Source organism: Loxodonta africana, chromosome 17, assembly GCF_030014295.1.
Source record: "Loxodonta africana isolate mLoxAfr1 chromosome 17, mLoxAfr1.hap2, whole genome shotgun sequence".
Classification (NCBI taxonomy): Eukaryota; Metazoa; Chordata; class Mammalia; order Proboscidea; family Elephantidae; genus Loxodonta; species Loxodonta africana.
The window spans coordinates 29,837,239-29,862,270 of record NC_087358.1 but is presented as its reverse complement, the minus strand read 5'-3'; the positions used below and the strand labels follow the sequence as shown (position 1 = coordinate 29,862,270).

The 25,032-nt window shown below is 40.0% G+C and overlaps 1 protein-coding gene across 2 annotated transcripts; it reads right to left on the bottom strand.

Annotated features, from left to right (window-relative positions):
- Nucleotides 1-47: 47 nt before the first annotated feature.
- On the bottom strand, nt 48-22,849 carry FBXL3 (F-box and leucine rich repeat protein 3). 2 transcript variants are annotated; one of them, XM_064270022.1, is made up of 5 exons: nt 22,478-22,849; nt 16,041-16,389; nt 12,545-12,667; nt 9,302-9,473; nt 48-2,103 (listed from the first exon to the last, which is right to left on the bottom strand). In XM_064270022.1, exons 2-5 carry the CDS (start codon nt 16,386-16,388, stop codon nt 1,460-1,462), a joined length of 1,287 nt encoding a protein of 428 aa, XP_064126092.1. In that variant the 5' UTR covers nt 16,389; nt 22,478-22,849; the 3' UTR covers nt 48-1,459. The 2 variants fall into 2 exon arrangements, with proteins under 2 accessions (XP_064126092.1, XP_064126091.1); XM_064270021.1 differs by lacking the exon at nt 12,545-12,667 and having other exon boundaries at nt 22,478-22,585.
- Nucleotides 22,850-25,032: the final 2,183 nt, after the last annotated feature.

The window sequence follows — 25,032 nt, the reverse complement described above, 5'->3', positions numbered from 1 at the left end:
TTACTAAGAGGAAAATACTACAATAATTGCTTTTAAGGATGTAAGACTGCTGGCTTTCATAACTGCCAAGATGCATTCTGGAAGTTACACTACTGAAGAGAGCCATTGCAAGTATGAGTATATTCCACTGGGATAAATCACTTCTCATTTCCCTTGGGAGGGTAATTCAGAATCTACTTGTACTACTGCCCAGAATCAAAGCTTACATAGTATCTAAAAAAACTAAATGTAGCCCCAAACTCAGTATTTTTACAGACTCTACAACGCATGGATTATCTTTTATTCATATGAAATATAAAATGCTACCTAACTTAACAGTTTAACCAAATTAATCACAAAACTTGAGACATTGTTCTATTAAAAATTTCCAGTCCACTGAGCAATATTTACTCAAAAATACTATTATGAATTTAAATCTCCTCTTAAATTTACTCATTTATGTTGAGCTGTACACTGATGTTCCTTTTATGATTTCTTAAAAATTCTACTTATATAATTCAAAAATAGAAAAATGAGCCATCACTAAAATTCACTGGAGACAAATATTCTTTCTTAGAAACAATTTATAAACACTTCGTTTATTTCAATTTGGCTTTTTTTAAATAGATAAGCTTTTCATTGCAATGGTTGTGTAATGACTTCAAAGCATCATTTAAACAAAGATAAAATCAGGGAGAGTGATAAAGCATTCCTTACTTTAAATACAAATGCCTCAACTGCCACATACATGGTAATATAGCACAGAAAGAATTTATATGGTTTAGAGGATTATGAGCAAACCTAAAGGTTTATACAAAGCTAAACTGCCCCCTTTCTAGTGTGTTTATTTTCTTTTAATTTGATTTTGGCTCTGTATACTATCATCATACAATAACCACTTCATGACATTGATCAGTTTCTCAGTGTTTCAATTACTTATATGTACCTCTTTTTCCTTGTAACAGCTTTGTAACATTTGAGAACATTCAACCAATCTTTTTCATTAGCTATAATTATCTTACATTTTTCTCACAAAATGCTCAGTTTCCTGAGCTATATTAAACACCTTATAACAGGTGTATGTATAACTGAAGACCCTAAAATGTCAAGTTTACATTTTAAAAAATGCATAGAGAACACGACATTTTGGAAAACCTATTCGTACTCACTTCTTGGATATTTTAATATATAGGTTTTGTTTTCTCCAGACTTCAAAATGCCTAGTCTTTTTGTCATTGCTTTCACACCTGAACAACTTTAATTTTCTGAGATTTGATTGCTATTAGGCTAAATATGGACTTTTCTCACCAAAACTGGTCTATGGGTCTTCCCATAAACAATCCATATATACTCAATCCAAGTATCAAATTTCTGTGCCACAAAATAGAATTACATCAGAACTACAGTAAATAAGCTTTTATTATAATACAATATGCTTAAAGTTAAGGTGCTGTTCATCATGCCTTAGATCATGCGGTCTCTACCAAGTGGGCATCATGTCTGGAAACCACACCCTACCAAGATACTTGGACACTTCCCAATGAATCTGCTCCAAACTGTATTTCTGGTCAGGAATTAATACTTCTTCCATAATAGATAACTGAGACAGGCGGCCACCACACATTTTCACAAACTCAACAAATGCACTGCATGAGACTTCACACTCCCCTAGTCCAATAGCTGATAAATTTTTGCAACGTTCTGCAATGCGAATTAACTCTTCATCAAGCGGCCGTAATCCATTAGCACATACTACTAGTTCAACTAGTCTAGGGCATGTCAATCCCACACGGCCAAGCACATCTTTGCTTACTGATCTCCCAAAGTAAAGATGGGTGGCAGGTATTTCATAACGAAAGAACGGGTCAAATTCCTCTTCGTATAAAAAAAAATACATCACTAAGTTCACTTTGGGTGAATGTCTGATGAAAGCATCCCAGCTGCTCTTCTGAATAGTATGGAAGTGTATCTGTCCAGGATTCTCACTGACTACATCAATGCGCAAATGTTCTAACCGAACATGTTTTTCAGAAGACAAAGCAAGCAGCAACTCATCGCTCAGTAAGTGGTAGTTCAGGGCCAGTTCGCGTAAGCCGTGACACTGATCAGCCACACAGAGGATACCTTGGAAGAAAAAAAAACCTGCTTATTTGAAAGTTTTTGTAAAATGTCATCATCTGTTCAAAAAACTCAATAAAATTTTACCATGTTTCCCTTACCACAAAGTTATACTATTTAAAATTTAGTTGCAAAGTTGGATTAACAGAAGGTAAATCACAAACACTTCAAAATGTATTACTAGTTTTAGTAATGAAACCAATTCTAAATCAATACCTTAAAAACAAATACAGATTACTTATCAACTCAGAAAAATCGATTACTAATATAAATAACCATGTCTAATAACCATGGCTATGGTTTATCCCAGTAAGGCAAGGACAGTGCCGTATCTTAAAACAAACTGATTCATACCACTGAACTTAGAGGTTAAGCAAGAAAAATGATATCATCACTGCAACAGGGGTCAAAGGACACTTTTAGAAATCCAAATCCAATCCTAATAAAAAGAAACAAGGTAAGGCATCACCACATAAAACTAAGATTTATATAAATAAAACACTTGTAAAATAAAAAGAACCAAATAAAAAGATTGTCATCAAATAGGCAACAAAAATTTTAACTATTAACAGTATATAATAAGCTCATCGAATTCCTACAAAAATTACCATGATGCCCCTGGATCAGTGAGTCAAAGATAAACCACCCAGTTCACATTAGCAGAAATATACATCATGACTCTGAAGCTCTATCACATCTGGAAAGCAGTTCCTTAAATGGTTTCCCACACTTAGACTACCGTGCTTCATAAATGCATAATATGTAGCCGTAACTGATTTTATCAAAGGTCACTATCTGATCTCTGAAGTGGCCTAGTATAAGCAACTCTGCCCAAAAAGACACTCTTCACTACCTGATAAATGCCTCATTCAATCCATTTCTTTCTTGTGGTGTTTAAAAGCAGGGATAGGAATAATAAAGACACATCATACTATCATCTCTTATTTACTGTACAATGTGATGCAATAGTTAAGCACTTGGCTGCTATCCAAAAAGTTGGTGGCTTGAACACACCAGCAGCTCTGCAGAAGAAAAGACTTGGTGATCTCATGTAAAGATTATAGCCTAAGAAACCCTATGGGGCAGTTCTACTCTGTCATACAGGGTCACTGAGTCAGGATCGACTCAATGGCACACAACATTTACTGTACAATTATGATATGTCAGGTACTGGACATACTATTCTACAAATATTTTTAAAAAGTTCAGAAAAGTATTATTTCTATTTTGAAGTTGAGACAGCTAGCTAAAGGTAGCAAAGCTGGAATTCAAACACAGGTTAAGTGATGAAGTTCATGCAATTAGGTATTGCTGAAAAACACGTGACAACAAGACAGTTAGAGGCCCCCAATACGCAGTACAGGGAGAAGAAAGGCAACAGAATCAGAGAAGAGAGAAACTGAATCCCAATAACAGAGCTGCCTGTAATGGGCATCCATGATTCCCTATTCAACCACTGCAAAGTTTCTGTTCTCCATAAGGCATGTGTGTACTTTAAAAATAAATCTTCACTATCCAAAATAATCTGTACATATCTCCGATCTTTGCAATCTCAAAAAGCCTAATATAAAAAGGAAACAAACATATGGGAAATGGTAATCAAAGGTGCAAATAAAAGCAACTCTGAGATATCATTTAATAACTACTAAAGTAACTGTGATAGGCTTAAGTCTAAAAATGACCCTCAAGATTCAAGGAACCCGTGAATGTGGTATCATGCTCATGATTACATTACGTTATATGGCACAGGTGGCCTTAAGATAGGAAGATTATCTGGGCAGCCCTGATCTAATCATATGAGCCCGTTTAAAAATAAGAAGTGTCCCTAGCTGGTTGAAGAGGAGCAAGTCCGAGAGATTCAAAGCACAAGTGGGAGTCAACATGCCACTGTTGGTTTGAAGATGGAGGGGGCTGCATAAAAAGGAAATGTAGGCAGCCTTTAGGAGCAGAAAATGGCCCAGCAAGGAAATGAGGATGTCAGTCCTACAACCCCAAGGAACTAAATCTGGCCAACAACCTGAATGAAACTTCAAGTGAAATATTCCCTAGATGAGAGCTCAGTTTGGCTGCAATCTTGATTTTTGTCTTTACGACCCTAAGCAGAGAAGCCAGCTTAGCCATGCCTACTGATCTACAGTTTTATAGTTCTATAGAATTGTGGAGATTCTGAAGTTTTTAATAAACGGATGGCAGTTTAAGCTGCTACTTGTGGTAACTAGTTACACATCAACACAAAGCTAATATGTAGTTACAAGTGTTTTAGATATTTAACACAACGTAGTGACAAAGATAAAACTGGCTAACTATTACAACCCAAAAATGAAAAGACAAACAATTAAAAATGAGCAAAGGACCTGAATAGACATTTCTCCAAAGAAGATGTACAAATGCCAATAAGCCTATGAAAATATGTTCAACATCATTAGTTCTCTGGGAAATGCAAATCAAAACCACGGGATACCACTTCATACCTACTAAAAAAGAAAAAAATTAGGATAGCTGTAACCCAAAAGACAGATAACGAGAATTGGCAAGGATATGGAGAAACTGGAACCATCATACACTGCTAGTGGAAATATAAAACAGTGAGGCCGATTTGGGAAACAGTCTGGCAGTTCCTCAAAAGGTTAAATATAGTTACCATATGGTCCAGCAACTCCACTCCTAGATATATACCCAAGAGAAATGAAACCATATGTCCACACAGAAACCTGTACAGGAATGTTCACAGCAGCATTATTCATAACAGCCAAAAAGTGGAAACAACCCAAATGTCCATTACATGATAGATAAATGTGGTCCTTTCCATACAATGGAATATTATTCATCCATAAAAAAGTACTGGTACATACCACAACATGGATGAACCTTGAAAAGACCATGCTAAGTGAAAGAGGCCATTCACAAAGGAGTACATATGGTATGACTCCATTGATATGAAATGTCCAGAACAGGCAAATCTGTAAGAGAGTAGATGAGTGGTTGCCTAGAGCTGGGGGGGTGGGCAAAGGAAACAGGGACTGAAGGAGTGACAGGTAAGGGATACAGGATTTCTTTTTGGGGTAATGAAAATGTTCTAAAGTTGACTGTGGTGATGGATGAACAACTTTGCCAATGTATTAAAAGCCAATCAACTATACACTTTAAAAGAGTGAATTGTATGGTATGTGAATTGTGTCTCAATAAAGCTGTCAAAAAATTGGTATAAAAATCCACTGTTCATGGTATTATAAATTCATATAACTCATTTGAAAAAAAATATGGCATAAAAAAGATTCAGATCCTTTGACCTAGTACTTCTTCTTAAGAATATGTCCTCAGGAAGAAATGAATAGAAACCAACAACTCTATGTGCCAAAATAAATTTGCTTTTTATCACAGCAAAAAACTGGGAACAAGCATCCGACCTTAAAAGAACTACAATGCAAATATTGGTTTCTCAACAAGACAGAATTCTAAGTAACTAAACGTTCATTCGTTCGGTTGATAATTGTCTTACACGTCAAGAACTGCTGCTAGGAACAAGAGAAACAAGACATGCCTACCCTAACAGGAGGTGGCAGATAAACAAACAAGGGTGCACCAGAAGCACTTAACAAGGTATTCGGGGAAGACTTTCCAGAAGAGCTAACAAAGTGAGACTCAAAGAATAAGAAGCCTTAAGCTGGGGCAAAGGAAGAATGGAAGAGCAAAGAGAATAGTATTTCCTGGATAACCAAACTGGGAAGAGAAAATGAGCATTCCAAGAACTGAAGGAAGCTCAATATGGCAAGAACGCAGTATGTAAGGTAAAGAGTATCAAAAGAGGATCCCCAACAAACAGGCAAGGGCCAGATCATCCGGGACTTTGTAAGCCAAAGTAAGGAGTTTGGACTTTTATCCAAACTTTAGCGAGAAGTTTTAAAGGTAAGTGGAGAGAAAAAAGATTGTTATTTGTATTTTAGGAAGATTTTATTTTCATGGCTGCAGCATGGAAATCAGATTCAAGAGGAGCAAAGCTACAGGTTAGGAGGTCAGTTAGGAGGGTGCTGCACAAAGATTACGGTGGACTGGACACAGACAAGGGTAGACATCCAAGACACGTTTTGCTGACGGAGTTGCCAAACCTTGGTGACTAAGTGGATGTAGAGAGCAAAGGTAAACAGAGTCAAGGAGGTCTGTCAGGTCCCTGACAATGAGATGAATGGTGCCCTTCACTGAGATCATAAAAAGGGAAAAGCAAGAGATTTAGAAAGAGGAGTTCACCAGTCTTAAGTGCCAGGGAGACATCTAAAGGTCTCTGTGCCATGGACAGTTCAACACATAATTCCAGAGTCCCAGAGAAAGATCTGGGCTGGAGACACCAAAAGTAACAGGTATTAGCATATAGAATGTAACTGAAGTCATAGAAGATGATGAGATTGCCCAGATTTGGGAATAAAACAAAAATGAACCCAATAGAGAACACAGTGAAGCACCAACATTTAAGGGATTAAAAACAGCAACAAGCATAGAATAGAAACAGAGAGGAAGGAGGAAAATCTGGAATATGGTATCAAAGAGGGAGCAGTCACCAGTGTCAAATGGTACCCTAAAGGGCCAGTAATGAATTATAACAACTATATGTAATGAGAAAAAAGTTTGATAAGTATTCAGTGAAGAAAGTAGAAAACAGGCCATAATTACAACTTAGCGGAACGGCATATATGCAAAATACGGATATAAAGAAAATATGCAAATGTATTAACCTTTCATTTAAAATCTTCCGTGGTTATACTCTTCAATTAAAAAGTATGGCATGTGCTCTTTTTCTTTCTGAACACCTAGTCCAAAGCCCACCAGGCAGCACCAAGAAAGCTTATACTGTACTTCCAGATTGATGTCCACTAAATAAAAGTAAATGGACAAGTGATACACTAGGATAAGGAGAGCAAGGAGCTCACAGTGTCACAGGAAACCAGAAACCCAAAGGCTCTCAGACAGTGTGGTAAGCGCTGCACATGAGGTTCAGAGTGCTATGGAAACACATGGGTGGGGCACCTAAACCAGAAAGGAGGAGTGCAGATCCGAACAGGTAACACCTAAGATGAATTCTGAAGACAGGGCTAGAGTTAGCTAGATGAGAAAGTGAGGGAAAGGGGCGGGGGCGGGGGGGGGGGCAGGGTATAAGGTACTGATGACACAGAGAGGTGCAGTCAAAGAACAGCCAGAGTTCCACAGAGCTCCAGTGAAAACTGCATGTGAGTGGCAAACAAGATTAACGAGGCAGGTGGAGGTCAGGATACAGGGGACCTTACTCTCATAGCAAACCAATATATTAGATCATGGTCACACAGGAATAATTGCCAAAGCCCATTCTTCTTGTTTCTATTTTATAATACCATCAGTGATAATCCAGAAGTGGTAGATGGGAGTAGGAAAACACTGCCATTCCCATCTTCAAGTCCTTCCTTATGGGAGATGTGGTAGAGTGAGCACGTAATCTTCATCCAAGAGGGACTTGCTTCCTTGGGGTAAAGTCAGCCTTTAGTTATGGCAAGAAAGTGGGCAGTGTTTTGTAAAGATATTAAGGATTTAACATTGTCTCTTAAAGTACAGGTTACCCAGATAATAAAGACACGGATTGAGAGGGATGTCAACAATGGGAGGGTGAGTCAGGAGGGAAGCAGAAGAGAGTAATATGAAGTGCAGGCTTACTTTCTCAAACTGAATAATATAGTAACCCTTAGAAAATTCTGTACTAGAGAAGTGGGAAAGGTCTTTTATAATGCTATCCCCTCATTTGATGGGCTCTTGCTCCCAAATTCTATTTGGAAAAAGCATTATCTTGCAAGATGTAAGGTGTCTTGGATTGAATTATGTCCTCCCAAAAATGTGTGTATCAACTTGGTCAGGCTATGTGTGGTTGTCCTCCATTCTGTACTTGTGGTTTTATGTTGAGTGCATTAGGGGTAGGGTTGTAACACCACCCTTAGGTCACTTCCCTGATTCCAAGGTAAAGGGCATTTCCCTGGGGTGTAGCCTGCCCCATCTTTTATCTCTCAAGAGATAAAAGGGAAGCAAGCAGAGAGATGGGGACCTCGTACATCCAAGAAAGCAGCACCAGGAGCAGAGCGTGTTCTTTGGACATGGGCTCTCTGAGTCTGAGAAGCTTCTCGACCAGGGGAAGATTGAGGACAAGGACCTTCCCCCAGAGCAGACAGAGAGAGAATGCCTTCCCCCGGAGCTGATGCCCTGAATTTGGACTTGTAACCTACTAGACTGTAAGAAAACAAACTTCTCTTTGTTAAAGCCATCCACTTGTGGTATTTCTGTTATAGGAGTACTGGATGACTATGACATAAGGCAGCAAGTACAATTCTTCTCCCTCTATATAGTCAGAAAAATGCTTTGCCTAAAGACCTATCCCTGTTAGCTCAACTAAAATTACAGAAAACCTAAGGGGATACCTCAGGCAGATCTCATATTGTTCTTTTCTCTCTCTTTTTAATTCATTTTTTAGCACATATTTGAACACAGATTGTTGTTAAGGATTGAACTGTGTCCCCCAATAATGTGTGTCAACTTGGCTAGGCCATGATTCCCAGTTATTGTGTGGCTGTCCACCATTTTGCCATCTGATGTGATTTTCCTATGTGTTGTAAACCTTATCTCTATGGCGTTAATAAGGCAGGATTAGAGGCAGTTATGTTAATGAGGCAGGACCCAATCTACAGGTTGGATGTTAATTAAATCTCTCTTGAGATATAAAAGAACTGAGCAGAGAAGAGAGGGGCCTCATACCACCAAGAAAGAAGTGCTAGGAGCGAAGCACGTCCTTTGGACCTGGGGTTCCTGTGCTGAGAAGCTCCTATTCCAGGAGAAGACTGATGAAAAGGACCTTCCCCCAGAGCCGACAGAGAGAAAGCCTACCCCTGGAGCTGATGCCCTGGATTCGGACTTCTAGCCTCCTCAGCTGTGAGAGAATAAATTTCTGTTTGTTAAAGCCATCCACTTGTGGTATTCCTGTTATAGCAGCACTAGATAACGAAGACAAATGCCAACTAAGAATATAAGCGGAAAGTGTCTAAAATAGGAATACTATGGAATTTATGCTCTTGTATTATATTAAAAATGCTTTTATGAACAAGAGAAGAAACAATATTAATTCCCCTCAAGGTTAACAATAGCTTTTCTTAATTTTATTAAAATGTGTAAGTATCTGGCAAAAAAAAACACAACATACCTGCTGGAGAGACATGAGGACAGCTGCTCATTTTTAGCAGCTTGAGTGTATCACTGTTGTTGGCAACCAGTACTTTGAGGGATGGATCATCTACCGGGGTATCGTCTATCTTAAGTGAGGACAGGGATTTGGAGTTTACAAACACAACCGTCAGCGCAGAGATAAAGTGAGACTGAAAAGGAAAACATTAAAACATTGAAAAATGACAACTGAGGGCTTTCCATATTAATTCCAGATATGGTTCATCTGAACCCTAATGACTTAGAACTTTTTGGGGAGTCTCATCCCTTTATCTGTTGGGAGTATTTTAAAAAGGTAGCTAAAAAAAAAGTAGAGCCTTTTTACTCGACGGAGGAAAAAGCCTCAAAATGAATGTCCCTACATCACAGCAATCACAGGTAAATAAAAAGGAATCCTGGCACCCAGGATAAGAAGGCCTCTCAGGCACTTCACATCACTGTATCTCACCTACTTAGCTTTACAAATTGTCTACAGCAGTGGAAAGGGGTGAAGGCAGACAGGCTAATAGCCAGGAAAGACAATGTAATGAAACGTTTTCTTCTTGGCCACATTCCCTGACTTCCTTTTTCCCTACTGTGATGAAATAACTGGTTAAATACTAAAATTTTAATATTTCTTCTAATATCTTCATGTCAAATACAATTATAATCCTGTATAATCACATTTCTTCACTAGGTTCATGATCACATCACTGCCTTCTTTTTCCCATTTCCCCCTCAATTACATCTTTTTTCCATCCTCTTCAGTTTTCTTAGGATTTCTAAGATACAGCAACACCGTCTTTCAATCTTCTATAAAAGCCATAAAGTGGGGCAGGGGGAGTATAAATATCCTAGGCCCCTTTAATAAGGAAGGAAGAGGTCCTACCTCCATCAATAGTTCCCAAATACAAAACTATTACAAGTACAGTACCAGTACTAGATACACACAATGACAACCCTGAGAAATAAGAAAAAAAGGAGATTATAGTCAATATACCTTTCACTATAGTATATTATGCATATACTATATATGTGTGCATGTGTATGTTTGTAAACTATTGATAGGTACATAGAAAATCAATTCAAAACATTTCACCTCCCATATACAGCTTGTAAACAAGGTGCTAGTAACTACATAACTCAGTGTTTCTCAGAGATCCTGAATCATCTTAATCAGAACCACCTGGACTACTGGAAGGATGACAAGGTACTACCAGGCCTCATTCCTAATTTAGAATAGGGATAAATACCAAACCCACTGCTGCTGAGTCAGTTCCAACTCAAAGCCACCCCACAGGGTTTCCAAGGCTGTAAATCTCTGCAGAAGCAGACTGCCACACCTTTCTCCTGCAGAGCCGCTGGTAGTTTCAAACTGCATACCTTTCAGTTAACAGTCAATTGCTTTAACCACTGAGCCACCAAGGCTCCTTAGAACAGATATAAAAACCAAACCTGTTGCCGTCAAGTCAATTCCAACTCACAGTGACCCTACAGGACAGAGTAGAACTGCACCATAGAGTTTCCAAGGAGCACCTGGTAGATTCAAACTGCTGACCCTTTGCTTCGCAGCCGTAGCACTTAACCACTACACCACCAGGGTTTCCCACTAAACCACAGGAATCCAAAATTTAGAAAGTTCTTCAGATGATTTTTATGTACACTAAGTTTGAGAACCAGTGATCTAACTCATGTATTTTAAATTTAAAAATGAAGGAATGAACAGAGACTCTTACCCATTTCCCATATTTTACATAAAGAAAACATCTGATCTCAAAATGTATGTATAACTGAAATTTTACTAAGACTTTGAAATCAACTGGTGATACATTCGTTACTGATATTGCAATTGAACAACCACCTGGGTTAAAATGTCCACTCAATTTAGTAGTACTCCTTCCTGAATCGTTCTAGTAAATAAACTGATAGATGTTTAAGAGAGTACCAGTGTTTCAGTTTGTGATTTACTCTGAAAAAAGCTTTCAAATCATTGGTAAATACTAACCTATTGAACATTACCTAACATACTCATGGGCCTTTCACTGTCAGTTGCCTTCTGAAAATGAACCCTTATTTTTCTACTTTAATAGAATAGTTACTATGGAGAGAAATTATCCCTAATTGTGTGCAGAATCGTGTTAGCCCATGTACCTGAATACAAATTGTTATGTTGTCACAAAAATCTGTTTTCATTAAATAAAATTTGTACATTAATCCAACTGTACTGATACTACTTTTGCTCAAGAATAAATCTTTACAGAGCATTAATCAGAAGTTTTTATAAGCAAGCTATACTTGCTCCCACACTGGTACTCTCTACTTTGATTCTGATTTCACCAGCCTGCTCTGAATATCCAAAAAGGAGCATATATGTATGTGTCTCCCTTTTAATATGCTTGTTTCACAGCTTTACTTATTAGTTTCTTTTAGCATTTCTCACAGAATCCTCTATAAATTCATTCACCCTTTAACCTTAGCAATGAAGAAAGTAAGAGTCAAATCACATATAAACATATATAATTATATATTTGATAAAGGATCACTGGATTTTATAAATCATTTAGCCATGGCGCCACCAGGGCTCCTTAGAATAGGGATTAAAAAACCCATTGCCATAAAGTTGATTCTGACTCAGAGCGACCCTACAGGTCAGAGTAGAACTGCCCCATAGGGTTTCTGAGGAGCAGCTGGTGGACTCAAACTGCTGACCATTCGGCTAGCAGCCACGCACTTAACCACCGTGCCACCAGGGCTCCTAAAATAGGGATACAAATCTAAAATTTAGAATGTTCTTCAAATGTTCTTACACTGCATGTAAATACAGTGTCTACAGTGTAAATTCATTCACTGTTTAACCTCACTAATGAAAAAGCACAGGTGGTGAAAAAAAGACAGGCCTTTGAAGTCGTATTTCTTAACGTGGGTGCCCTAGGTAGTGGGAATGGGTAAGCACTTGACTACTAGCCAAAAGGTTGGCAGTTCAAACCCACTTGGAGGTAACTCAGGAGACAGGCCTGGCGATCCGCTTCCAGATGGTCACAGCTTTGAAAACCCTATGGAACAGATGTTCTCTGCATACGTGGGGTTGCCATGAGTTCGAATCAACTTGACAACAACTAGCAACATTTCTTAACGTTCTGGCTTTCCATTATACATACTGCTTTTCTTCACTCCCGTTGTCAATACAAGAAATGATTTGGGTTTCACTTGGATTTCTCAGTAACAAAACAAAGCCAGCAGATACCTTTGGTAAATCCATAAAACTTGGCCGAGCAGTTGAAATAAGCCCAAGTGTTTTTAAAGAGCAATTTACAAGTTGCGATAATATATCACAAGCTGCTTCAGCTGATTCTTTGCTGCTATCCACCTTGGAAAAGAAAACATCATTTACTACATGCATATATTTAGATTTCTATACACATATCTTAATTTTACAAAAGTAAAAACTGTTACTAGTTTACTACAGTACAATTTAAACAATATTTATTCTTTCAGTCACTCACCCTTACAAACAACTTCAACCTTGGAAAATTATAAAGGCAATTGTCAAGACTGTTAGCTTCTGTTATAGGATATATTATTTAATATTGAAAGAATTAGCTTTTAAGTTCATTTATTCCAAACTGTATATCCTAATGGGGTAAATGAATTTACAGGCTTTGAAAAATAATTATATACCTGATAATGAATCAAATATATGTAAATACAATGTTTATAATATACATGTTTCCAAGGCACTAGAAACTGATTAAGTATGTTCAGGTGACTCTGTCTGGGATTCATCACTAACGTTATTGATGGAAAGGTAAGTGTTAAGTATGATGATGAAATAAGTGTGAAAAGTATGATCCAAACAACCAGAAGAGGTAGCTGCTCCCACACACTAATTTTCATAGAAATTTCCCGGGAAAGGGTAATACAGGCAAAAAAAACCCAGGTAAACTCAGGGATATAAAGAGCTCTGCCTTCAAAAAAGGAAACTGTCCCCTGGACTAAAAAGTATCTTAAAACAGAATAGCTAAAAAGCAATTTAGAAATGGACAGTGGTGATAGTTGCACATGATGAGTATTGTTAATGTCACTGACCTGTGTATGTAAAAAATGTGGAAATGGCAAATGTTTTGTTTTATATATACTTACCACAGTGTAAAAAAAAAAAAGCACTATCATTTATTTCCAGATTGTTCTATGTACATTACTTTAATCCAAGTATGTTCTGAAGAGCTGGTTGTAAAACTAATGTAGTAATTAGCACTAATATTACAGGTTCAGAGCTGTTTTATATCCTTTGGTAACGTTTCTCTACACGAGTACTTCTCAAAGTGTGGTCCCTGGACCAGAAGCATCTACATCACCTGGGAATCTGTCAAAAACGCAAATTCTCACGCCCAACCCAAACCATGTGAATCAGAAATTCTGGGGGCGAGGCCCAGAAACCGTCCTCTTAACAAACCCACAGGCGATTCTGATGCAGTTTGACAATCACTGTTCTACACTAATAACCCGAAGCCTCTCTGGCCTATAGTCAGTAACGAATTAGAACATAAGTATCATCGGGAGAGCCCAGAACTCCGTGATGTGGCTCTTCTTGTGCATCTGAAATTATTTCCTCAGCAAAAGAAGCGACACCTAATGTTTAAACTTAAAGGACAAATGGTTTTGTGACAGTTATAAAAGTAGGATACAACTGAATTATGTCACAGGGCATAAAACTGATCAAACCAATCTACTGGATGGAATCAGGCTTCAAAAACTATCAGGTCAATGCATTAAACTTTTTTTTTTTTTTAAATAGGACATACCATCATAATCCCCTTAGACTATTCAAAGATGACTGAAACCAAAGAGAAGGCTCTTCAGTTTTTTCACTAGGGGGAGAGGGATAAGGAGTTCCTGGATTTTTGCTGGATCCCTCTGCAACTGTTCCCCTGTACCCACTACCAGTTAGGGTTGCGGACAACATACAAGACAGCCAATTAAGTTAGAATTTCAGATAAACAGCAAATAATTTTTTAGTGTCAAGTATATGCCAAATATTTTTTTTATTTATATGCCAAATATTGCATGGGACATATCTATACTATAATATTATTGTTTATCTGAAAATCAAATTTAACTAGATGTCTTGTATTTTTATTTGCTAAACCCAGCAGCCCACTTAGGCACTTTGGCCTAAGTGCCTCCGTGCATTCTTCTGGGCAGAAGGCTGCAATACACCCAGCCATTTACGTGACCAGGTCTCTTCTCCTCCTCGAACACATATGGAGGACATCAAGAATAAGCACATATCTCCATCCATGAGGGAATGACGTTCTGGAGGGAAGTCCAAAACAGGGTTTTTTTTATGGCAAGGATCTGTGGGTTAAGAACCACTGCTCTATCTAGGTTTCACCTGCCTGTTTAACAACACTTACACATAGGTAAATCAGGTATTAATACATTGTTTAAAAAATAATTGTCAGTTGTTTGATATAGACAATCTGGTGTCTAGTTAAGGATTCAGTAAACATGCCCAAGTGGCACTGTTCAACCCCCAAACAAAACATACAAGCTTCTATATTAACACGCACACAAACCACTGTGATTTCTTCAACTATTCTGTGGATCTCAAAAAGCCATTCCATGTCTTTATCTCACCTATGTTGTCCATCATCACTGCGTGACACCCAACATCTCTTCCAACAGTAAGAAACAAACAGTTCTCTTTGACAATCATCCACAAACCGATTTCTATTTATCTCTAAAATAATGTTCATCCAAATCTTTTACATAATGTTTTTGATTCCCTATCATAAAGCCCTCACTAAGCAACACTTGGAGCCCTGGTGGTGCAGTGGTTAAGAGCTTGGCTGCTAACCAAAAGGTAAGCAGTTCAAATCCACCAGCCGCTCCTCGGAAACCCTATGGAGCAGTTCTACCCTGTCCTATAGGTCGCTATGAGTCAAGATCAACTCAACGCCAACGGGTTTCGTTTCTTGGTAAACAACGTTCAGTCTCTATTAGATAGGAACAGCAATTATGTTTTACTCAATCAATCTTCTAATTTTTAATTACTTTACTATATATTCCTTTTCCTCAAACTTGTTCAGAATTCAGTAATTAACAGCTTTGGTCAATGTTTATGCTTATCTAGTAACTACTACTGCTATCTTAAAAATTATTAATAATTACGTTAAAATGGAGTAAGTTGGCTTCATCAAATATAACAATTATTTGTGACAGCTTATTAAGGTACACGATAATTCTAAATCTTTGCACTTTCCCTAAAAAGGCAAATAATTTAAAAACATGAGAAGATGTATTGGTTTATGACACAAAAGCCATGAAAAAATATTTTCTTTTCTAAATTTATTTTGTTGTTGTTGAGACTATACATAGCAAAACATTCACCAATTCAAGTTTCTACATGTACCACTTAGTGACAATGACTACATTCTTTGAGTTGTGCAATGATTCTCTCTCCTTTTCTGAGTTGCTCCTCCCTCATTAACATAAACTCACTGCCCACCAAGGTTCCTATCTAATCTTTCCAGTTGCTGGTGTCAATTTGATTCCATATAAACAGTTCTTAAAAAAGCATAATGCTCAAGGCAGGCCCTTTTTACTAGTTAAGCTAAACTAATGTTCGTTTTTTAAGATGACCTCAAGGGATATTTTCAGTTTAAGATTCAAAGATTATCTCATGGCAACAGTTTCAGGGAAAATGCTTTGTTTTTTAAAAGAAGGATTTAAAGTATTACCTTGAAGCTGACATACTGTAGATGGTTTGAATGTCTTTTAATAATCTGTTTGATCAGCTCTGGATGAGTAGCTTTCAAATAAGATGTAGCTGGCTGATTCAGTTCAAACTCAAAACATCTCCACAAGTCAGGCATATGAAATACCTGGTTCCAGTTGCGGCAAACTTGTGAGGCATGAGCCCGATCGAGAAGAGGCAAGTACTTAAACACTTGGAGAATAATGTCCTGAAGGAGATTACCCCAATCACAAGCCTGAGAATGCTCACTCGTAGTCCTGAGTTTCTTGCATTTCTCTGCAGTGCCTTCTTCTGATGAATTTTGGTCAGTATCTCCACCTCCACGTTTCATCCTAGTCAGAAAAAGGTATTTTTTTTCCATTCTACTTAACTTTTGAATAGAAATAAATCCAAAATCATTCTTCCTTCTGTCATATCAATGTATATATCTACATGTATATTTGTATCTATATGTATATCTACTATATTGAGCCCTGGTAGCACAGTGGTTAAGCGTTCGGCTGCTAACCAAAAGGTCAGCAGTTTGAATCGAATCCACCAGCCTCCCTGGAAACCCTCTGGGGCAGTTCTACTCTGTCCTATAGGATCATTTTGAGTTGGAGTCGACTTGATAGCAGTGGGGTTTTTTTGGGTTTTATGTATATATATATATTTAATATATATACAAACACAAACATGCAGAAGAACTGGACAATGATTCAGGAGTATCAAAACAAATTATAATGAAAAGTGCTAATGGAGATTAACTGTGGTTTTATACATTTGTGGAAGGTGTTTTTAAACATTTCAATTTATACTCTACTGGGGGGAAAGTTTGTGATTTTGAAACTAAACCAAGAATTTGTATTTCAAAAGCTGTAGTCAACTCTAAAAGAAACATAAAAGAACTTGCAATGGTACCTTCTAAAGGTTCCTTAAGAGTCATCTCAGAATACCTGCTCCGTTTGAGTTCCTGAATTCAAGGCTGAGCAGGGTCCCAGCAATCTCCACAGAGGACCTGAATTAAGAAGTCACAGATCTTTCCATCCTCAACAGCCTGTGATATGTTACTGTCATTATTTCTAACCTCTGCTTAAAATAAGCAAGCTCATCCCTACGCAGTGTCTGGTCTGGAATGTGATTTCTTCCAACACATCACCTACTATTGCAACGTTTTCCCCAAGCTGTACTTCCAAATGACACGTTTTATTGTATGTATTCTTAACTACCTTCATTCTTTCTTTGAAACATGGTTTTTCTTTTCTTTCACCCCTTTTTTTAATGACAAACTGTGTTACACTTAAAAATAATGGACTCTAGAACCAAGCTATCTGGGTGTGAATCCCAGCTCCACCTCTCACTGGCTATGCAGTCTTGAGCAAATTACTTGACCTAGATGTGCTTCGGTTTGTAAAATGGAGATACCAGCAAGGTTGCTGTGAGCAATTAAATAGTATTAGCGTTTTTTAAAGGAAATGACTGTTGAGCTCAGGTATAAAAAAGCAGTTCAAATTTAAAGACATTAATGTGCATGGGGCAGTAAAAATGGAGGTTACCAAGCAGAAGGCAAAGAGTGTGCCTATATTTGTTTTAAAAGAGAGAGAGGAGAATGAGAATGAGAGAGAGAGAGAGAGAGTGTGTGTGTGTGTGTGTGTGTGTGTGTGTGTGTAAAAGAGTGAAAGGGAAGAAGGAAGAGGGACAGAGATGCAGTATGAGAAGCACACACTGGAAGTATTCACCAAATTATTACAGTAGAAGTAGGTGGTGGAATTACAGGTGATTTTTTTTTTGCCAATATGCTTTTTCTTTTCTATATTTTACACATTTCTTTCAACGTCAATGCATTCGCTTGTAATTGTACAAGAAGAGCTTTTGATTTGTTTCTTGGAAAGTACTGCAGGTTCTAAACTAAAACCCACTGCCGTCTGGTTGACTCCAACTCATAGCGACCCTATACCAAATGGTGTAAATGCAGACCACTCGTCAGTATCCCGTTTAGATTACAACCTGCAATACTTTTGTCTCTACAGAGCAGATCTGGCAAGGTAATAGTCTGGACCTAGACTTGGAGTCACAGTCTCTCAAAAACGATGTTTGTGGCTCCAACCCCCTTTCTTGGCATACCAGGGTATGAGAATTTCAGAGTCTTGTGAGGAAAGAAGGATGTGCATAAGCATGACCGTAAACAAGCAGGTCTGTGCAGACTTTCTCCATCTAAAAAAAACCTGTTGCTGTTGAGTCAACAGCATAGCGACCCTATAAGACAGAGTAAAACTGCTCCATAGGGTTTCCAAGGAGCAGCTGGTGGATTTGAACTGCCGACCTTTCGGTTAGCAGCTGTAGCTCTCAAGCACTGCGTCACTGGGGCTCCTTCTCCATCTTAAACAAAAAACCTGTTGTGATCGAGTTGATTCCAACTCAGAGCAACCCTATAAGACAGAGCAGAACTGCCCCCACAGACTTTCCAAGGAGTTGCTGGTAGATTCGAACTGCCCAGCATGCTGGTTAGCAGCCAAAGTGGTTAGGTCTTAACCACTACAATACCAGGGCTCTCTTCTCCATCTAGTAGCTAGCAAAACTTGTGAAAGAAGACTGGGGACTAGAGCAGAGGCAGAATAACAGACACACCTGGCTTTCATACCATGAAAATCAGCCCAGGAGGTCTTCTTAGCACATATGCAATAACTACCTATTCCTTGTTGCTCCTACTTCCAACTACATAAATGAAGTAAAATGATTCATATCCTACTGGGAAGAGCAAGAGGAAAAGAGAAAACAATAACAGAGGTGATGGCAAGAGAGTAGTTTTATGGAAGACTGAAACGTAAATCTAAGAACACATCTTGAAGCGTATTTAGAGAAAAGATATGAAAATCTACCATGTAATCTTTAATACAAAAAAAAAAAAATCTGTTAGTAAAAATGGCCCACTAAGGTTGAAAAATCACTGTCATTGTGACTCATTTTTCTGCTTTAACTATCCTGGAGATTAATTTTAGCATATAAAATGTGGGTCAAAGAACAAAGAGTTTGCTACCCAGGGCTTATAATTTCCCCTCTTACTACCTAGAATTTTGAGATAGAGAGATTCAAAATAGAATAAGTCTTTACGATTTCTACTCCTAATTATAGAATGTTCACCTGTTTCTGGAGGCAAGGCTTCTAAAACCAAAACTATCCAGCTTAAAATTGGAAATATTCATTTTACCTTAGAATATAATTTTACCTTACAATAAATTACAGACAGCCCCTGATTACGACTGAGACCTAAGTGTGTCTTAAGCTGAAGTTGTAAGTCAGTAACAGGGGCATATGGTTCTTATTTAGCCTTACTTTACCGAAAGGTCGGCAGTTCGAACCCACCAGGCGCTCCTTGGAAACTCCACGGGGGTAGCTTTACTCTGTCCTATAGGGTTGCTATGAGCTGGAATCAACTTGATGGCAACAGGTTTGGTTTTGGTTTAGTGCAAGAAAGAGCTGGAAACTTTTTCAATGACTTAAAAGCTGCACATGCAGCAAGCAAAGGTGATCATGAAGAACAATGTTGTTGAGTAGGGGGGCAGCGTAGTGGTTAACAGCTATGGCTGCTACCCAAAAGGTCAGAGGTTCGTATCTGCCAGGCGCTCCTTAGAAACTCTATCGGGCAGTTCTACTCCGTCCTATAGGGTCGCTATGAGTCCGAATCGACTCGACGGCAGTGGGTTTGATTTTGGTTTATAGTTAGGGGTTGGTTCAATCACTGCAAAGTGAGGACAAATTTATATAACATTAAAGAGTTGTCCCTAAGTCAGGATGCTAGTAACCCAGGACTGCCTGTATCCATTTTACCTTAGACATATAAACAGAAATAAAACAACCGCCTTATTCACACAATTTTCTCTGTTAACACTTTGCTGGTCCTAACAACAAGTACTTACTTTGTCTATTACAGCCCTGTTCTAAACAACGTATATTTTAATACTTTTCCAAGTTGAGAAGGGGATAAAAACCTGAAAAATATTAAAAAGTATGCAATACTGGGATAATTGTATTTCTCTCAGCTGAGATATAAAAAGATTATATGATCACAAAAGTATATTTTAAGCATTTATTAGTTTATGAATAGCTGAACAAATATCTAAATTTTCATGTAATAGAACCGTAGTGTCATAATTTATTAGTACATTAGTATATAAACCTATCAAAAAAAGAGCATCTACAAATATAAGGCCAAATGCAGATAAAAACGTTCTCTGTATTATCTTCAGGGAGCCCTGGTGGTACAGTGGTTAAGAGCTTGGTTGCTAACCAAAAAAAAAAAGCCCACAGTTCAAACCCACCAGCCGCTCCTTGGAAACCGTACGAGGCAGTTCTACTCCATCCTATAGGGTCACTACGAGTTGGCACCCACTCGACAGCAACAGGTTTTTTGGTTATTATCTTCACATGCATAAAAATAAGAGAAGGGAGTGGACCCATAATAAAATTTCTAAATGTTGTTTTTCCCAGGTTGACTTCATCTATTCATGCAAAAATTTACAGTGCTTTCAAAAGCAGTTTATTATATCTATTTATACATCCACCAGTCTGCAAATGACTTACGTCAATGGACTTATTTATCTCCTACTTAAAACACCTTTTATATTTGAAGAGGCGTGGAGCGGATGAGCTGGAAAATAAACGTCAATGAAACCCAGGCCTCTGCAGAGCCTTGGCAATTTAATTTCCAACTGCAACTTTTCCAAGTCCCGAATAATTAACGCAATTTAGGCCACTGCAGCTTTTGGTGAGAGACTATGAAGGGACAAAAAGCAAACTAATGAAGAAAAACTATAGCAGCCAACACAGGAAGTCACTGAGCCAACTCAACATTTCCATGTAACTCTGGAAAGGGCAGTCAAGTTGACCATCAAACAGATGAAGAGCAGAAGAGAACCCTGGCTGTGCACCCTCGTTTCAGGCACTTTTACATACGTTTGTTGTTGTTATGTGCCATTGAGTTGATTCTGACTCACAGCAAACCCATAGGACAACCCCATAAGGTTTCCATGGAGTGGCTGGTGGATTCAAACAACCAACCTTTTGGTTAGCAGCAAAGCTCCTAACTACTGTTAGGTGCTGTCAAGTCAATTTTAAACATACGACAACCCTATGTCACAGGGAACTGCCCCACAGGGTTTTCTTGACTGTAATCTTTATGGAAGCAGATTGCCTGGTCTTTCTCCCACAACTGGGACAGGGCTGGAACTGAGCAGCCAAACACTTAACCATTGCACCACCAGGGCTCCTTGTACATAAACTAAGCCAAACCAGACCCACTGTTACCGAGTTGATTCCGACTTATAGCCACCCTAAACGACAGACTGCTACGAGTAGGAATCGACTAGACCGCAGTGGGTTTTTGGGTATACAACAGAACATAATTGCCCCATAGGGTTTCCAAGGAGTGTGGCTGATGTTAGCGGCGGCATGCATAACTACTGAAACACCAGAGCTCCTTACCTACCCTGGGCATGTAATAATTTTAAAAGTTCGTTTGTATTTAGCTCTGGAAAACTAAAAGAGCCTGTTTCGGCATATTTCCTTTCCACTTATGTTCTGCTTTGACTAATTTCAAAATGCCTTCTTGAGCTGGAATACAAGAAAAGAAGAGTGGTAAGAGTTGAACTCTCAGAATTGGATGGCAGGGAGAACGTGGTGAAAAATGTCTCATGGTCATACGTACATACCTCGGAATTGGTGGCATTTTTAGAAATATCTCACCGATTGCAGAAACTACTTAACATTCAAGTTACAAAAAAAGATTCTAATTATTGGACGACAACTTCTGGCAGGGAGATTGACACCAATCATTTAGCGGGCTGCTCTGCCTGATCATTGTAACTCCAGCCTAAAAAAGGCTGCTCACGCCAAAAGTAGGCGCGAAGCTGCTCATCTCAAGTTGACCAAGTTTTCCACTCCGCTACGCGGCGCGGGCGTCGCCGCCTCCCCTCCGCCCTGCGCCACCTCCACGGATTGGACAGAGCTCGTGCGCTCTACCCTGGCAGTTTGTTTTGACGTTTTAATACTTCTAATTTCTCAAGTTACAAACCCGGCGTAGCCGTCGCCGGGAAGAGCTCCGCAGAAAGCGAGCTCCACGGTGCCTGTCACCAAACCCTGGTGCGGGTAGTAAAGCCGGGCGACAGCCGAGGCGAGCCCAGGGCGCGGCAGCGTCGCGGGGCGGGCTGCACGCGGCCGCCGCACACGCACCACGCCTTGTTGACATGTTTTGAAGACAGCACCGGAGGGAAACGCCCCCAAACAGGCTCCAATGTCTGGGCGCCGCCCGGCCTCCCGAGGGGCGGTCCGCGCGTGTCAGGGACCCCGCGCCCCTCGGCCCGTTCCTCTGCCCAGAAATGGCCGGTGGACCCTCCACTGACCCGCCTTTGCTACGGCGCTCCGGTCCTGCCCATCCGCCGTTACCTGCTGCCGTGGGCGGCTTCGCCCACACACCACCCCGGGCTCCGGGGACGGCGGCGGCGGCTGGTCCCGCGGCTCTCACATGAGGCCCCCAAGGCCCCCGGCTTCGCGCTCCCGTCGCCGCGGCCCCCCGCGCTCCGCCCGCATCCGAGGCGCTGGTCCCGCAGCGAGCGCCAACGCGGCTCCACCTTCGCGGCTCTGGCTGCCCAGGGAGAAGTCTTCCTTCTCAGCCTCACGCCGCCTACGTTTTTCTCCCAGGACCCCTTGTCACCGCAAGAGACACCCTCAGCGAGCTGCGGCCACCGCGTAGCTTCCCGGCGCTTCCGTCCAGACACTGAGTCCAAAATGGCGCCCGTAACTCGCGGCCGCGCGCTTTCCCCGGCGCCTCTCCGCCGGAGTGGGGCGGGCGCGCCTTCGCCACTGGCGCGCTCGCGGAGGGCGGGGAGGACAGGAGCGGGGCCGCGCCCACGTGGGAGCGCGCGCAGAAGCGGTCGAACGGCTGTGCCTCTCAGCTGTGTTCATCCGCCTCTTCTTTTCTAAAGGAGAGTCCGCCGCCTCCCTCTCAGCAGTGACTGCTACTTTTAGGGAATTTTTTGTTTGGGAGCAGAGAGGGCTGGAGCTAGGTGGTTGTCCAAGAGACTGTCTGGGCTGAAAAGAAAGTTTAGGGAGTGGAACCGAGAAAAGAAAGGAAGGAGTGTCTCTAGAGTGTCTGTTGTAACTTGGCAGCCGGTTCCACCGGGCAGAAAGATAAACAGTACCTGTTGACAGCTGACACACTTCTCAGGGTGAGGTGTTGGCACTTGGGAGGGCCATGACTTGCGATCTGTAACCTTAGGGGTTAAAACCACAGGCTTTAAAAATACACAGGAGTCCTGGTGGTGCAGTGGTTAAGAGCCTGGCTGCTAACCAAAAGGTAAGCAATTCGAATCCACCAGCCGCTCCCAGGAAACCCTATGGGGGCAGTTCTACTCTATTCTGTAGGATCGCTGTCAGCATCGACTCCATGGCAATGGGTTTGGTTTTTTTGTTGTTTTAATACACAAACCTAATATATACGTAATTTTTTAAAATATTGCAATGAAACATACCAGAGTGGTAACCTGTTAACCCTGGAATTACAGAATGTTTTTTTATTTTTAAAATATTTGTATTTCCCAATTTTCCTGAAATGAGTTTTATAATCAGAGTTATTACTCTTTTAAAACCACCTCTGCTTTATGAAGTAGTTGAAGTCGTTGCCACTGAGTGGATTCTGACGCATGTTACAGAGTAGGACTCCATAGGATTTTGCAAGCAGATTGCCAGGCCTTTTTTTTTGAGGCACCAGTGGGTGGGTTTGAACTGCCAACCTTCAGGTTCGTAAACCAGAAGCTGTTGTTGCTGAGTCAAGTCCAACTCATTGTGACCCTATAGGACAGAGCAGAACTGCCCCATAGGGTTTCCAAGGCTGTAACCTTTATGGGTGCAGACTCACTTCTTTCTCCCACAGAGCCGCTAGTAGGTTTGAACCGTGGTCCACTTTTCGGTAGCAGCTGAGCGCTTAACCACAGCACCACCACCAGGGCTCCTTGTGAAGTAGATACCCAAACCAAAACTAAACTCATTGCGGTTGAGTGGATTCTGACACACAGTGACCCTATAGGACAGAGTGGAACTGCTGTATAGGGTTTCCGGGGCTGTAAACCTTTACAGAAGCAGATTACCACATCTTTCTCCCACGGAGCAGCTGGTGGGTTTGAAATGCTAAACTGCCAACCTTCAGTTAGCAGCCAAGTGCTTAACCACTGCGCCTCCAAGGCTTCTATGAAGTAGACTCCTGGAATTTATAAGTAGCTTTCTGAAACGGAACGGGAAAAGTAAAGTAAAGGAGCAGAGAGCTATTTGAAAGAAAACCTCTGGTGATGCTTTTTGTAAATCAAGGCATCTTTGTGTGTAACTGCTACCTAGTTAACTTGTTTTAAAAATTGAGATTTTGGGGTAGTGAGTTTTCCTAAAGCTAGAAATGTCCTATGTGCAAAAACATAACTGAATCATGCACTCTGCCTCCTCTACCCCCATAAAACAAAGCAAAAGAAAGTAATTTTCTATCCAAAGATGTCTTCTGAACTATCTCGGCTGTGTGTAGGAAACTGATAGCAGTGATGTCCAGGGAAGCCTTCACTCTTACCCTTCCCTCAAGAAATTGAGCTAAGAATTGATATTTAAAATAGCATTAAGATTCAGTGTGGGAAAATGACAGTCTTTTTTTTAAGGGCCTGACTATCAGGTCATCAAGGCAAACTACAAAATCTATAGCAACATAATAATGTAAAACCAAATCAAAACCCATTGCTGTCAAGTTGATTCCGACTCATAGCGACCAGGTACCTAAACTGCAACATTTTTTTAGGTCCCTCTGTGACTAGATGATGAGGGACAATAGAAAGTTCTAAGAAAGGCAAGAAAAACAGGCCCATTTCTTTAAAGCTAGGTTAAGAGTATAAATGATCAGCAAAATACATTAAACCAAATCAGCAAACATAACTAGAATATCACATTAGAGCTTTTACCCTCCAGCA